The sequence below is a fragment of the Rhineura floridana genome, unplaced genomic scaffold, assembly GCF_030035675.1.
Source record: "Rhineura floridana isolate rRhiFlo1 unplaced genomic scaffold, rRhiFlo1.hap2 scaffold_35, whole genome shotgun sequence".
Classification (NCBI taxonomy): domain Eukaryota; kingdom Metazoa; phylum Chordata; class Lepidosauria; order Squamata; family Rhineuridae; genus Rhineura; species Rhineura floridana.
Genome location: NW_026902533.1, coordinates 5,715 through 20,283, shown reverse-complemented (window position 1 = coordinate 20,283; position 14,569 = coordinate 5,715). Strand labels below are relative to the sequence as shown.

General features: G+C 39.4%; 1 protein-coding gene across 1 annotated transcript; it reads left to right on the top strand.

Annotated features, from left to right (window-relative positions):
* Positions 1–13,425: 13,425 nt before the first annotated feature.
* LOC133375425 (olfactory receptor 14I1-like) lies at positions 13,426–14,365 on the top strand (the record flags this gene model as incomplete). Its single annotated transcript, XM_061607001.1, has 1 exon — positions 13,426–14,365. A coding segment is annotated over exon 1 (940 nt), but the record flags the coding sequence as incomplete, so codon positions are not given.
* Positions 14,366–14,569: the final 204 nt, after the last annotated feature.

The following is a 14,569-nucleotide window of genomic DNA, read 5'->3' as shown; positions in this document are numbered from 1 at the left end:
AAGGAACAGGTTCGTAGCTTGGGAGTTCTTTTCGATCCTTCCTTGTCTCTTGAGGCCCAGGTGGCCTCGGTGGCACGGAATGCTTTTTACCATCTTCGCTTGGTAGCCCAGCTAAGTCCCTACCTGGACAGTGACGACCTCACCTCAGTTGTTCATGCTCTGGTAACTTCTAGATTGGACTACTGCAATGCGCTCTACGTTGGGCTGCCCTTGAAGACTGTTCGGAAACTACAGCTAGTCCAGAATGCAGCGGCCAGATTGCTGACACGGACCAGAAGGTCCGCTCATATAACACCCGTTCTGGCCCATCTGCACTGGCTTCCTATTTGTTTCAAAGTGCTGGTTTTGACCTATAAAGCCCTACACGGCATGGGACCGCAATACCTGGTGGAACGCCTCTCCCAATATGAACCTACCCGTACACTGCGCTCAACATCTAAGGCCCTCCTCCGAGTGCCATCCCATCGAGAAGCTCAGAGGGTGGTGACTAGAACTAGGGCCTTTTCAGTGGTGGCCCCTGAACTGTGGAACAGTCTCCCCGATGAGGTGCACCTGGCGCCGACGCTACTATCTTTTCGGTGCCAGGTGAAAGCCTTTTTATACTCCCAGGCATTTTAAAGTGTATTTTAACAGTATTTCACTATTATTTTGTATTTTGGACGTTGTTTGGTTCTTTTATTGTTTGTTTGTTTTTGTTTCTTGATTTATTGTATTTATTGTATTTATACACTGTGCTTGTTTTATCTTTTTGTACACGGCCCAGAGAGCCTTCGGGCTTAGGGCGGTATATAAATTAAATTAAATAAATAAAATAAATAAATTTTCTAATGATAATTGTCAATGTTACTATCATATTCCTCTAATATACATTTCCACTCTTGTGCTGATCTGCAGAGGAGTGGGGTTGAGGGGTTCACCCATCACAGAGCTGGACTGAGAAGACAGAAATCACTCCTAGTTCAGCGCTGAGAAATTTTAGGATTGTATTATGTGGATTATGACAAATCCCACATCCTGAGCCAAAGCAAGGTCATTTTCCTCATTCTCAGTGCTATTTCTGGAGATGCCAAGGAAACAGGAAGAAATGTTCCTTCTTGTTTCTGGAGCATTTTGGCATTCTACCAATGGCAGTGTGGAAGAGGAGGGAATCTTTGCTTTGACTCAGAAGACCCTATACAACTCCCATTTCAACTCAGGCAAGCCCAGAAACCCACACACCCCTGAGCCATCCTGGTTTTGCTCAGGAGCTACTGAATCCACTGCAACCTCCCCCTCAAATATTCATTAATCTGTGTAGAAATCTAATCCACTTTACTTTAATCTGGTCTAAATGGGGCTGCTTTTAAAAACCATTGAGAAACACCAGTTAGTACAGAATATTTTATTTATGTACTTATTTTCTACGCCATGCTCCACCTTATAGTGTACAAAAATAAAACATGTATAAACTTAATAAAAATATACCATATTAAAATTACAACATAAAAAAGCAAGAACATAAAACAATAGGGAAAACTCATCAAATTCATCCAATCTATGTGACCTTCCAACAATGCAAGAGCTTGGCAGATATTGTCAAACTGTGGGATGAGCACAATAGCTAGTTAAACAGCACTATCACAGAAGAGGGAATTAAACTTGCTATTAAAAACCTAAAAACTAGGAAAGCCCATGAACTGGACAGATTTCACAGTCAGTTTTATAAAACATTTTGTGATTTATTAACTCCTCATCTCTATAGATTATTTAATTATAGAGCCACCAGAATGGCTGTATACTATAGTCAGTATGGATTCTTTGCATTCTGCATTGTTAAATTGAAAATGCCTCCCATGCCATTCTGATGCTTCCCATAAGCTCATTTCAAAACAAAATCTTACATACCTTTTATTGTCCTGAACTCAGAAACACTTTCTTAACAACCCCCCAAATTTATAGTCCTGAACCCAGAAACGCTTGCTTAACAACCCCCCAAATTTTCATGGCAACAGTCAGAGAGAATCCAGAGTTCAAAGTGTAAAAAGAGAGAGAGAAAAACCAGACCCCCTTTTGGACTTTTTTCTCATAATCTGTTGAAATATATTAAACATCAGCCATATTCACAGAGCACCTGTAATCCTATTACTGACCTTTCCCCATACTCTGACCTTCATCTTCTGCAGTTTAAAAGTTAAAAAAATGCCTGGCTGATTTTTAATTAATTTAATACATTTTACATTGAAGTCTATTATAACATCAGACATGTTCAGTAAGAACCAACTGTCAGTGTTCTAAAAGCCAGACTCACAGCTGCTTGGCTTGGCTAATCAGCGAGCCACACCCACTCCAGACATTGATTTTAATTGAGACAGTAATGACTTTCCACAAAGAATTCTGGGAAATGTAGTTTGTAAAGGGTGCCGAGAGGGGCTCCTGTTCCACTGACAGAGCTCCAGTGGCCAGAGTGGTTTAATAGTCAGCAGCTCTGACTGAAGCTCTGTGAGGGGAACAGGCCCTCTCCTAGCAACTCTCAGCACCCTTCACTAACTACACTTCCCAGGATTCTCTGGGAGAAACCATGACTATCTAAAATGAAATAAAGGTCCAGTGTGGATGTGCCCAGTGACAGCTTTGGTTTAAATTTGGGTGGGAGGTTGCATGTGCCTGCTGTAGAATAAAAAGGTGGGGAAAAGCCTGAAAAACAATGATACTGTTCCCAATGTTTTCCTTTTGGAAAGGAAAGGGGCTTCCCCTCTGCCCAGTGCCCACCCACCCACTGCCCTCCTCCCCTCCCCATCCCCATCCTGCTCCTCCCCCAGGTTAGTTTCTCCAGTTTGATATACAAAAGGCTGTCTTCACCATCATATGACATTGACCAATAACAAGGCTTTTAAATTCATACAAATAAATTTGACACAGATTTCTTAGATGAATTTTCTTGTTTAGATTTTCTGTAGAAACAATAGTAACACATAAAACAAGCAAAGTAAGAAGAACACCAACAACCATCTTTGCAGATGGCAGGTGTTGCCACCACTCCCCATATGCTCAGAAGCACATGTTACCAAATGCTTCCAAGTTACACAGGAAGTGGATTAGACTGTGAAAGACAACCCAAATTGTGTTTGCATTTTAACACATTTGTAGGGTAGTCCAATATCTCAGAGAGGAGGTCAGGTCTCCTGCTCCCCTGGTGCGTTCACTATAGCTGCCCCCCCAAAAAAGTTTTATTTTGATATATTTTTCCATGACTATTATAATATATTAATTGAGGGTATACAGTATACAGTGAGTGGCTCATAAATAAGCCAGCTGAATGGACAATGGTGTAAGTACTGGTTACAAAAGCATTGGTTGCTGCTTTGCCAAGGTCTGCTTCAACCTGGAACCAATGTAAACATTCTCCTTAAGTTGATTGGATTGGATTGGCTGTCCCAAACTGTTTGGAGATGGTGAGGACAATGGGGGTAGGTCAATACGTGTGAGAGGAGTGATACAGGGTGCTGCCCTTTCAATACTGGTTTATTTCTGTTGTTAAAATGAAATATATGCTGATCATCAAGACACTGCATCTGGATTACTCTCTGGAATCCAAAAATCAAATCTGGTTTTCATGGATAATCTCAAACCAAATGTCGTCTGCCAAGTCACCATTAGAAGCTTGGCATATTTTTCAAATGTTGTGAGGATGGTTAAAGCCCCACCCCAAGTGTGTTAGTAAAATAGGTCCTTCTGGAACAAATTTCACATTTTCTGCTCAGTTCCATCTTTCCAGATAAGAGGTTCCTCAACATTAAATTATTTGCCAACTGTATTTGAAAATAACTAAAGAAACAATGCTTGGCATAAAACTCACCCAACTGTGATCATTTTTTATATATATCAAGCACATATGTTAGTTATTCCTTTATGTTCACTACAGGAGTGGCAACAATGTTTTCTAATCAGGTGTGCTAAACTCTTGGTAATATGATCCCAGGATGCCAAAGCAGGCTTGAGAAAACCTTCCATCCCATGTGGTATGTCACTAATAGCTGATGAATAATTTGTTGACTGTTATGCTTATATACGTATCTACATACATTTTTAAAAATAAAGTATAGGTAAAAATCAGCTACATGTACTATGACAATTGCCACAGGAAAGTTGAAAGCAAGGCTTGACTTGTACATCATCAACCCATCAAACCCTAAAGCACCTAGAGGGAAAATTGAATCTTACAGGGAAAGGTATTTCAATATGTTTTAAGAGAGCTGGATATTTTCCTGTTATTTTGATGTAATCTAGAGATGTTTGTCAACTTTTTCTTTTCCTTGAAAATTACTGTTCATTTGATTGGGTTATATGTATTTGATGAATCTGTGATGGAAATGGGCTGTATTCAACTCGGATATTCATGTGTGATGGAATAAAATTCAGTGCTAGATCACTGCTCCTTTTCCATGAATATGATAACCTACAACATGTTCTTTTTCTAGTTCATAAAAAAGAAAGGATGTCATGTGAACTCATGCTTTCAACATTCACACATGTAATCAATGATCTGTAGGGTTAGCTGGCTATACTAGATCTGTGTTGCATGCCACAGGAACATAAATCCACTCTGATCAGTAACACTCACTGAACTCTCAGAGATATGCTTTTGGACTAACAGTAACCCTTCTGGCCTGTAAAATTCATCAGGTGAGTTTGTGTCATGGTCATGCATGCACTTAACTATTTAACTGTAGCAGTCTACATTCAAAATACTTTGCTCCCTTAGATTTTGACCTTATCTAAGCATATATATAGTCTGTGTTGCATCCCTCAGTGGCTGAGAGTTGAGGACTCCAAACAGTCAGAGCATATCATAGATTGCAATTTCAATCCCTGGCAGTTCCAATTAATAACATATGATAAGGTAGTAGGTCAGTAACATAGAAGCTCTATACCAGTGACAGCAGAGGCCTAATGCCAGTCAGAGTAGATCAGGTGTACCCAAGTCAGTGCCCTCTAGATGTTTTAGACCCATTTCCTATTACCTCCAGTCAACATGGTCTGTGGTCAGGGATGATGGGAGTTTCAGTGCTTAACATATGACCTTACCGCCATGGGTGACCCTGCTAAGAGTACATGACTCCTGACAGCATGACTCTTATGATTCATTGGGCATACAAGCCCACTCACCACTGCAAGGTGATGATCCAGCGAGGGGGAAAACCTGTAAGCCTGATTCAAGCCGTAGGTAATAGAAGAATAAATTCACTAATAGGCAAAAAACCTTGCGGTTTAAGAATGTACCTATAGCCCACAAATATTTCTACCAAACTTTAAAAAGCATGGAAATTGGGTAGCTATAGTGAATGCACCAGGGGAGCAGGAGTCCTGAACTCCTCTCTGAGATATTGGACTGCCCTACAAAGTTGTCAAAATGCAAACACAATTTGGGTTGGTCTTTCACAGTCCAATCCACTTGCTGTGTAGCTTGGAAGAATTTGGAAACATGTGCCTCAGAGTGGTGGCAACACGTGCCATCTCCAAAGATGGAGTCTTATATTTTTGTATGTTTGTTGGTGTTCTTCTTACTTTGCTTCTTTCCTGTGTTACTAATGTTTCTACAGAGAATCTAAACTAGAAAATTTTATTTTCCTCATTATTTATCCTAGAAATCTGTGTCAAATTTATTTTTATTAATTTCAAAGCCTTTTTACTGGTCAATGTCATATGATGGTGAAGATAGCCTTTTTTGTTTCAAACTGGAGGGTATGGTCTATTTCTATTTTGGGTGCATTAACAGTGGGACCTGATACTGCAGTTTAATGTAAAATCAGACTGATTACAATATGCTGGTACTTTAGCAATGACTCTAGTTGTTGGAAAAAAGAGGATGCATATTTTCAGCCTGCTATGTTTAAACCACTTTATTTAAGGCAAGGTGTTCACGATCAATTAAAAGCATAGAGCACACCTAGAATTTTACTAGAATATATTTCACCTCCCACTGTTTTATCTTGTGTAAATTGAGACACTTCGGAGGTCCACTGGAGACTATTTTGCAGAAGTCAGTGCCATTATTCCACAATTATGTTTGGAGTTTTTTTAGTATAAATTTTGCAAAGTGTTGCTGTACTTCACATATTCATAGAAACAAAAGCAAAAGAAAATGATTTCCTATAGAAAACTTCACTAAAGTTGCAAAGGAAATCAGACATATTTAAAGTGACCATCTGAACGATATCAACTGTCTTAATAATGTTGCTTCCTCCCGGCTAAAACAAGATCAGCACAGGACATATCTTCTTTCTATTATTTGGGCTGATTCCAGGTGTTGCCACCACTCACTATATGCTCAGAGGCACATGTTACCAAATTCTTCCAAGCTTCACAGCAAGTGGATTGGACTGTGAAAGACCAACCCAAATTGTGTTTGCATTTTGACAACTTTGTAGGGCAGTCCAATATCTCAGAGAGGAGTTCAGGTCTCCTGCTCCCCTGGTGCATTCACTATAGCTGCCCAATTTCCCTGCTTTTTAAAGTTTGGTAGAAATATCTGTGGGCTATAGGTACATTCTTAAACCGCAAGGTTTTTTGCCTATTAGTGAATTTTCCTGCTTTTTAATCTGGGAGGTAAGAAATGGGATCCTGTGCAAGTTTGCTGAGAATGGATTGATCATTTGCATGCTTATTGAGTTAAGTGGGATTTACACACACACACCAGGCAATCATGCTTAGGATAGGTGAAACTGACCACAGGGAATGGGGAAGGGAGGAGGGGGAGGGGGGAGGGGTGGAAAGGCAGAGGGGAGGACTGGGATAGGAGATGGCGGGAGGGGGAGGGGAGAAGGACAGATGTGGTCGTTTACATGTTTATTGAGTTCAGTGGGATTTACTCCCATGCAATCATACTTAGGATAGGTAAAACTGTGTCCTTACTGAGCATGCCCCGTGTTATAATAGGCTTCCAGCCAAAAATTCTTAAATTAATTAAAAATCAACCAGACATGTTTTTAACTTTTAAACTGCAGTAGGTGAAGGTCAGAGTATGGGGCAAGGTCAGTATTAGGATTACAGGTACTCTGTGAACATGGCTGATTTTTAATGAATTTCAACAGATTATGAGAACTCGCAGAAAAAAGTCCAAAAGGGCTCTGAGTTTTTTCCTCTCTTTTTAGACTTTGAACTCCCGAATCTCTGACTGTTTTGTGTATCGCCATGAAAATTGACAGGGTTGTTAAGCAAGCATTTCTGAGTTTAGAACTATAAGTTTTGTAAGGTTTTGTTTTGAAATGAGCTTATGGGAAGCCTCAGAATGGCATGGGGGGATATTTTCCATTTAATATTGCGGAATGTGAAAAATCCCCGCTGACTATAGCATACAGCCACTCTTGTGGCTGTATAAATTCCCTTATATATTTTAATTCATCACTTTAAATGCTGGAAATTTCCTTTGAAATCCATTTCTTCAACAATAGCTACTTTAGAGTCAACAGTAGACTGTCCTTTTTGGTTTAAATCTTTTACCACAGATATCTGAATATAGTTTGATTGCAGTAGTCCAGGTACTGATGATTTCAATATTAGATTCCTCCAATGCACTCTATGTAGGGCTGTTGTGTTTGTTCTGGAAACTGCATTTAGTGCAGAAAGCTACAGCATGATTGCTGACAGGAATGAGACTATGTCAGCATATGATACCCCTCCTCATAGAACTTGCTCTGCACTGACTGCCAATTTGTTAGCAGGCTAAATACAAAGTGTTTTATATTAGCATAGTGAGCTCTCACCAGTTTGGGTTCCATTTAGCCCATATGTACCCACTTGACTGCTTCAGTTTGTGCAACTGCCACATTTACAGCTGCAACATTATTTTCATTTTACTCTTGCAAGAAATCGATCCCTTAGTGTGACAGCATCTGCTCTTTAGAACCCCCTGCCCATTAATATTAGGCACATAGTTTTGCTATAGTGTTTTTTGTGCCTATAAACTTTTTTGTTTCAGAAAGCCTTCCTGACCACATAATTCTAACATTTTATTTCGCTACGTATAATGATTTTTAAGATTCTGATTTTATTTATATTTAAAAAAAATTATGTTAACTTTTTAACATTTGCTTTTAATTGTTATTTTAATGAATATTTTGCATTGTCCTTTGTAAACAGCTTATAGGGTTTTTTATCAAATAAGCGGTATACACATTTTGTTAAATGGAAATAGAATGAAGAAGGTGTAAGACTGCAGTAACATTCACATATTCACATGCATATATTTATATGGATAATTCACTAATAGGCAGAAAACCTTGAGGTTTAAGAACGTACCTATAGCCCACAAATATTTCTGTCAAACTGTAGAAAGCTGGAAAATTGGGCAGCTATAATGAATGTACCAGGGGAGCAGGAGACCTGACCTCTCTGATATATTGTACTGCACTACAAATTTGTAAAAGTGCAAACAAAGTTTGGCTTAGTCTTTCCAGTACAATTCACTTCCTGTGTAGCTTGGAAGAATTTGGTGACAACACCTGCTATCTCCAAAGATAGAGAATTACATTTTTGTATGTTTCTTGGTGTTCTTCTTACTTGGCTTCGTTTCTGTGCTACTACGATTTCTACAGAGAATATAACTGTATTACTGTACAGTTACTGTAAACCGCCCAGAGAGCTTCTGCTATGGGGCGGTATACAAGTATAATAAAATAAATAAATATAACCTAGAAAATTATATTTCTCTCATTATTCATCCTAGAAATCTGTGTCAAATTTATTTGTATTAATTTCAAAGTCTTTTTATTGGTCAATGTCATATGATGGTGAGGACAGCTTTTTGTGTTTCAAACTGGAGGTTAGGCTCTATTTCTATTTGGGGGCATTAACAGTTGTGGTGTAGTGGTTAAGGTGTTGGACTACAACCTGGGAGACCAGGGTTCGAATGCCCTCATAGGCATGAAGCTCACTGGGTGACCTTGGGCTAGTTGCTGCCTCTCAGCCTCAGAGAAAGGCAATGGTAAACCCCCTCTGAATCCCGCTTTCCATGAAAACCCTATTCATAGGGTTGCCATAAGTCGGAATCGACTTGAACACAGTCCATTCCCATTTTCAACAGTTGAATCTGAAACAGCAGTTTGATGTGAAATCAGACTGATTACAATATGTTACTACTTAAGCAATAATTCTAGCTGGTGGACAAAACAAACTTGGCCTGCCCATAATGCATCTTTTCAGCCTGCTATGCTTAAACTACTGCGCTTAAGGAAAGGTGGGCATGGTCAATTAAAAACACAGAGCACAGTAAGAATTTTGCTAGAATATATTTCACCTCCCACTTTTTAATCTTGTGGAACTGAGACACTCGTCATGTTCATTGGAAATTATTTTGCAGAACAGTCAGTGCCATTCTTCTACAATTGTTTTTGGAGCTTTTTTTTAGCGTTGGAAGTGTTGCTGTACTTCACATATTCACAGAAAAAGAAGCAAAAGCAAATGATTTACTATAGGAAACTTCACTAAAATTGCAAAGTAAATCAAACATATTTAAAGTGACCTATCAACTGTTTTAATATTGTTGCTTCTTCCCTGCTAAAACAAGATCAGCACAGCACATGTCTTGTTTCTGTTATTTGGGCTGATTGCAGGTGTTGCCACATACTTCTGAGTGCTCCCACCAAACATCTCCACAACACTAGGCTCCTTTCTTCCTACAATAGCCTTCTGGTGACTGTCCTGGCCTGAGGGCACTTAAACCCTTTTTTCCAGAAGCGAGTTGGCTAGATTAAGTGTTCCCTACCCAGGCTCCATCTTTTAGCTAAGACTTCTATCTTAATTTACAATCAGAGAAATGTTTTTGTGTGATTGTATGCACCAAGCAACTGTGGTTGATGCTTAATGTATCATGCTTAATGACATCACTCGGGCCTACCCCATGATGTCTCTCAGACCCGTCCCATGACATCACTTGGACCTGCCGCATGATATCACTCGATCCCTTGGGCCACCCCCAAAATCTCAGGGTTTGGGACTCTTCTGACCTGGCAACCCTACCCAAGACCCTGCAGGCAGCAGCAGGGATCAGCTTGGACTGGGAACTCCATGAAGTCCCAAGACAAAAGGCCATGTGGGCAACTGCATGGTTTGGGGGGGTTGTGCATAAGCTGTGTACTGGTTTGCTGTAGGAATTCTTCCTGATGGTTTTAGTATTGCCCTTTAAAAGGCTTTCAATTTGTGCTTTTTGCATGCTTGTGGTGATAAGGACTGTATAATGATTTCTAAGGAATGATGCTGATAGGTATTTGCACTGCTGTACTATGCCTGTCAGATTTTGTGCATGTGCAACTGATGGTAAATTTTGTAGTTCATTCGGCTCGGGGTCCTTGAGTAAATTTGAAGACATTAGCTTGCAGCAAAAAGGTAGGCCTTTATTAAATGTCAAGAGTACGCTTGGTCAGTCTCCCTCTGAGTGAGTGGAGTACAGCAGCATGGTACTACTTGCCTGGAGTTTTTATACACTTCACAGCAAAGAAATTAGCATTAATGAATCAGGAGTGTAAACATCAGTATTACATAGGCATTACAGTATTACATAGGCATTGCATAGACATTTCATAAGCATTGCATGAACATTACACTATCTACATTATGTTCTAGTCAATTTGGCAATGCACAGTACTTTACATCTTAGTACCTTTTCTCTATGAGTTGAGTACTCCAGCTATTGAGCTAACCATATTAGCTAAGCATTTTAGCTATTGTAATTTTTCCTACATTTTGGAGAGTACAGATATGTTCAGTGTCTGTTCAGTGTTATCTTAATTGTTTAGAGTACAGGCTGTTCCAAACAAACCAGCACAGTCAGGGAAGACAGTTCCAAGTTCAAAATGGGTTCTGGCTGGCTACTAAACTTATTAAAATGTTAAACTAAACTATTAAAATGTTATAAACCTTTATAGCTTTATAAAAGAATATATTTGCTTATTGTTTGTATATAAAGAATTTCCGCAACACAACTGTTTGGGGGAACAAGGGAAAATGTGTGTGGGTTTGAGGACTGCTGTGCTATAGTGGCACAAGGCAGGACAATGAAGCTCCAGCACTGAGGTTGTAATCTGCCTTAAATATGTTGGGACCACTATCTTGGGCACTGCCAAGGATGAGGACTGGGTAAGCGGTCTGGATGTGGAACTGTGACTGGGAGCTTCAAGAAAGAAGAGGAAGCCAAAAGAGAGAGTAATTAATTGAAAACTTGCTGCAAAGGAAAGGACTGTTTTTGTACTTGTGTTGTGTGGAAATGCATTTGTACTGACTATGCTTTTGATGATGTATATTTCAATGTCTTATTAACCTGTATCTGTTATTTCTTTATAGGAAAAACGGTTATTCTGTTGTTTGTTTGCAGACCTATGTCAGGGAAGGGAGGAGTGTCATGGGTTTGGGGTTGAGATAGATGATTTCTATGAGTCCCTTTCCTTCCTCTGATTTGGGACCCTGCAACTGGAGGTGGGCTCTGCAGCTGAGAAACCTGCTCTGTTAGTCAGATGAATCTCCTTTGTTAGTCTAACAAAGGCCAGTCAATGGGTTTGTCAAGTGCCCATTAACTGGAGAATTAGCCAGGAAGATCCTATTGTTATTGAAACTCTCCAGGAAAGCCCCCCCCTCCTGGAACCAAAGTGTTGTGAGTTTGGGGGTTTGGGATGGATAATTCCGATGAGTCCCCTTCCAGCCTCTGATTTGGAGACTTGTGCCTGGGGGTGAAAAACTTTCTGCTGGTCAGATGAGTTTCTTTTGTTAATCTAATAGAGTGGCCCGGTGGGTGAATGGGTCTATCAGGTGCCCATCAACTGGTGAATGGGCCAGGGAGATCCTTTTGTCATTGGAACTCTTCAAGAGAGCCTCCCCCCCTCCTGGGGCTAGGAGAGGCTTGTGTTTTTAGTTGTGTCTGAGAAAGGCTGGGAACTGGAGGCAGGCAGAGAGACTGGCTCTCTGCACCATGGCTTTGGGGGTGCCTCGTGTAACCCTGATGGAAAAGCTGGATATTGGACGGGCAATGCCTTGAACCCCTCCAAAGCCATATTTCATAATGACACCATAGACTCTGCTGACCTTCTTTCCAAGGAAACCAAGCCCTGCACAAGCGCAAGGACCCCTGGAGAATTCTCACCACTTGGAAATTGGGGTGACACACAACAATATGATTCCAGGGTCGGTTACAGCAATAAAATGTACAATTATAAAAAGAAATAAGTCCATTATAATTGTTAAAGTCATACAGCTTCTGAATAAAATAGAATAAATTCAGAAAAAGAGGAGGATCCCATAATAAAAAAATATATCTTTTGCTGTCAAAGGTCAGGATAACGAAGAGCAACTTTAACATACTGTGAAAGGTATACAATGAAGATGCCAGGTGCACTTCTTTGGGCATGGGGACTAGGGATGGTGGAGAATTTCACAATATTCAAACGTGAATGTGAACTCTGCAGTTTTTTGGTCATTTGCTAAGCTGGCGGGCCAGTTGTTTTTACTGCAGGCATTACAATACAGATTTTTTTAAAGACAAAATTAATGACATTGTTTTCAAATACAGGACATATTTGATGATGATCTCTTATATTTACATTCATTTCTTTGTTGTCAATCTTGCAGAGTTACTGAAATGTGTGTTGCATTGCACTCTCTTCTATTGAGGTGCTAATGGTAGCCATTAACATTTTTTCATGTTTGTTATCCTGTCACACACACACACACACACACACATATTACATGATAGTGTGTATGAGAGAGGGAGGAGAAAAAGAGAGAGTTATAGTAATGCTTAATACATAAATGAGAAAATAAAGTAATAGAAAAAATTATTCTCTGAGATTCTCAGTCACACTCATATTGCCAAAGAAAACTAAGATTATTCTGAAGTACATGTTTTCTTAAGTTTCATATCTCATCATCAATTCATCATATATTAATATGTTTACACACAGAGACAGACATGTTGCTTATTTATATCAATAAATACATTTAAATGGAATATATATTTAAAATAAAAATATTTCTTTTTTTACATTAAAGGATTATTACAAACAAATGGTATTTTATTTGAAAAATGTGAATGTAACATATGTATTTGTTATAATTTGATTTCATTTCCCTCTTTTATGTGTGTCCAGTCAACTTTCTGTCACTTTCTGCTAAAATATTATCTGTGCAATAATGGAAAAAGTGAGTATTTCCCCCAAGGAAGGTTTTTTTTTTTGCAATAATGTGTCTTTGGATTGAAATGAGCACTTGTGATATCAGCAAACAGAGCAGATTCAATTTAGCAACAGATTATTTTGCAGTCACCACTAATTAGAAATTGTTGTCCAGTACAGGTGGATTTTATAGCGAAACCTGTTTAAATTAATCCATTCATCAGTATTGGCAGATTAACAGTTCTTGGCTTCTTCCTCCTACAGAAACTATGCAAGTACTGAAGAACAAATGAGCAATTTTACTTTCATGTCCACGTTTCTGCTGTGGGACTTCTCAGAACGACGAGAACTACAGATCTTATACTTCTTTCTGTTTCTAGCAATGTACTTAACAACTATAATGGGGAATCTTCTCATCATTGTTGCAGTAGCCCTTGACCATCACCTTCATACACCAATGTACTTTTTCCTAACAAACTTGGCCATGGCGGACATTGGTTCTGTTTCTGTCATCATACCCAAATCTATATACAATTCCATCATGAACAAAAGGTCCATTTCTTATTCTGGGTGTGTGGCTCAAGTCTTTTTCTACAGCTTCTTTGCAGCTTCAGATATTTTCCTTCTAACAGTAATGGCACACGACCGTTATGTTGCCATTTGCAACCCATTACAATATGAGGCAATTATGCACAGAGGAGGCTGTATGCAGATGGCAGTCACTGTGTGGATTAGTGGTCTTCTTACTTCCATGTTACACACTTGTGGCACTTTTGCAAACACCTTCTGTTCTAATGCTGTCAGTCAGTTCTTCTGTGAAATCCCAAAGTTACTGAAGCTCTCCTGCTCTGAAATTTATTTAGTTGAAGTTGGCCTTCTTCTGCTGGCCTGTATTATAGCATTGGGGTGCTTTATTTTCATCATTGTAACATACATGCAGATCTTTTCTGCAGTGCTCGGAATTCCTTCAGTGCATGGTCAGAAAAAAGCCCTCTCCACTTGCCTTCCTCACCTCACTGTAGTCTCTGTGCTTATATTCAGTGTACTCTTTGCCTATGCAAAGCCTTCCAGTAATGATTCTTCTGGTCTGGACATAGTCTTTACTATGATATATACCATAATTCCTCCCATGTTGAATCCATTCATTTACAGCATGAGAAACAAAGAGATCAAGACTGCTTTGTGGAAGCTCTTAGATTTGGGACATTCCTCTAAAGCTATGTTTAGAGGTAAATAAAAATGGGATTGTATGCTGTTATGTGTGTGAATGGTTGACCCTGCAATTGTTAACCTTGTATTAGAACCATTGGTAGAGCAACTGCAGAAGATTCCTGATTGTGAGGAAGATTCAGGATGCAGCCTCACATCAGCCATGGGAATAAAAGAGCCAATAATGATTTGTGGGTGAAAACAGGCCACATCTTTATTTGATT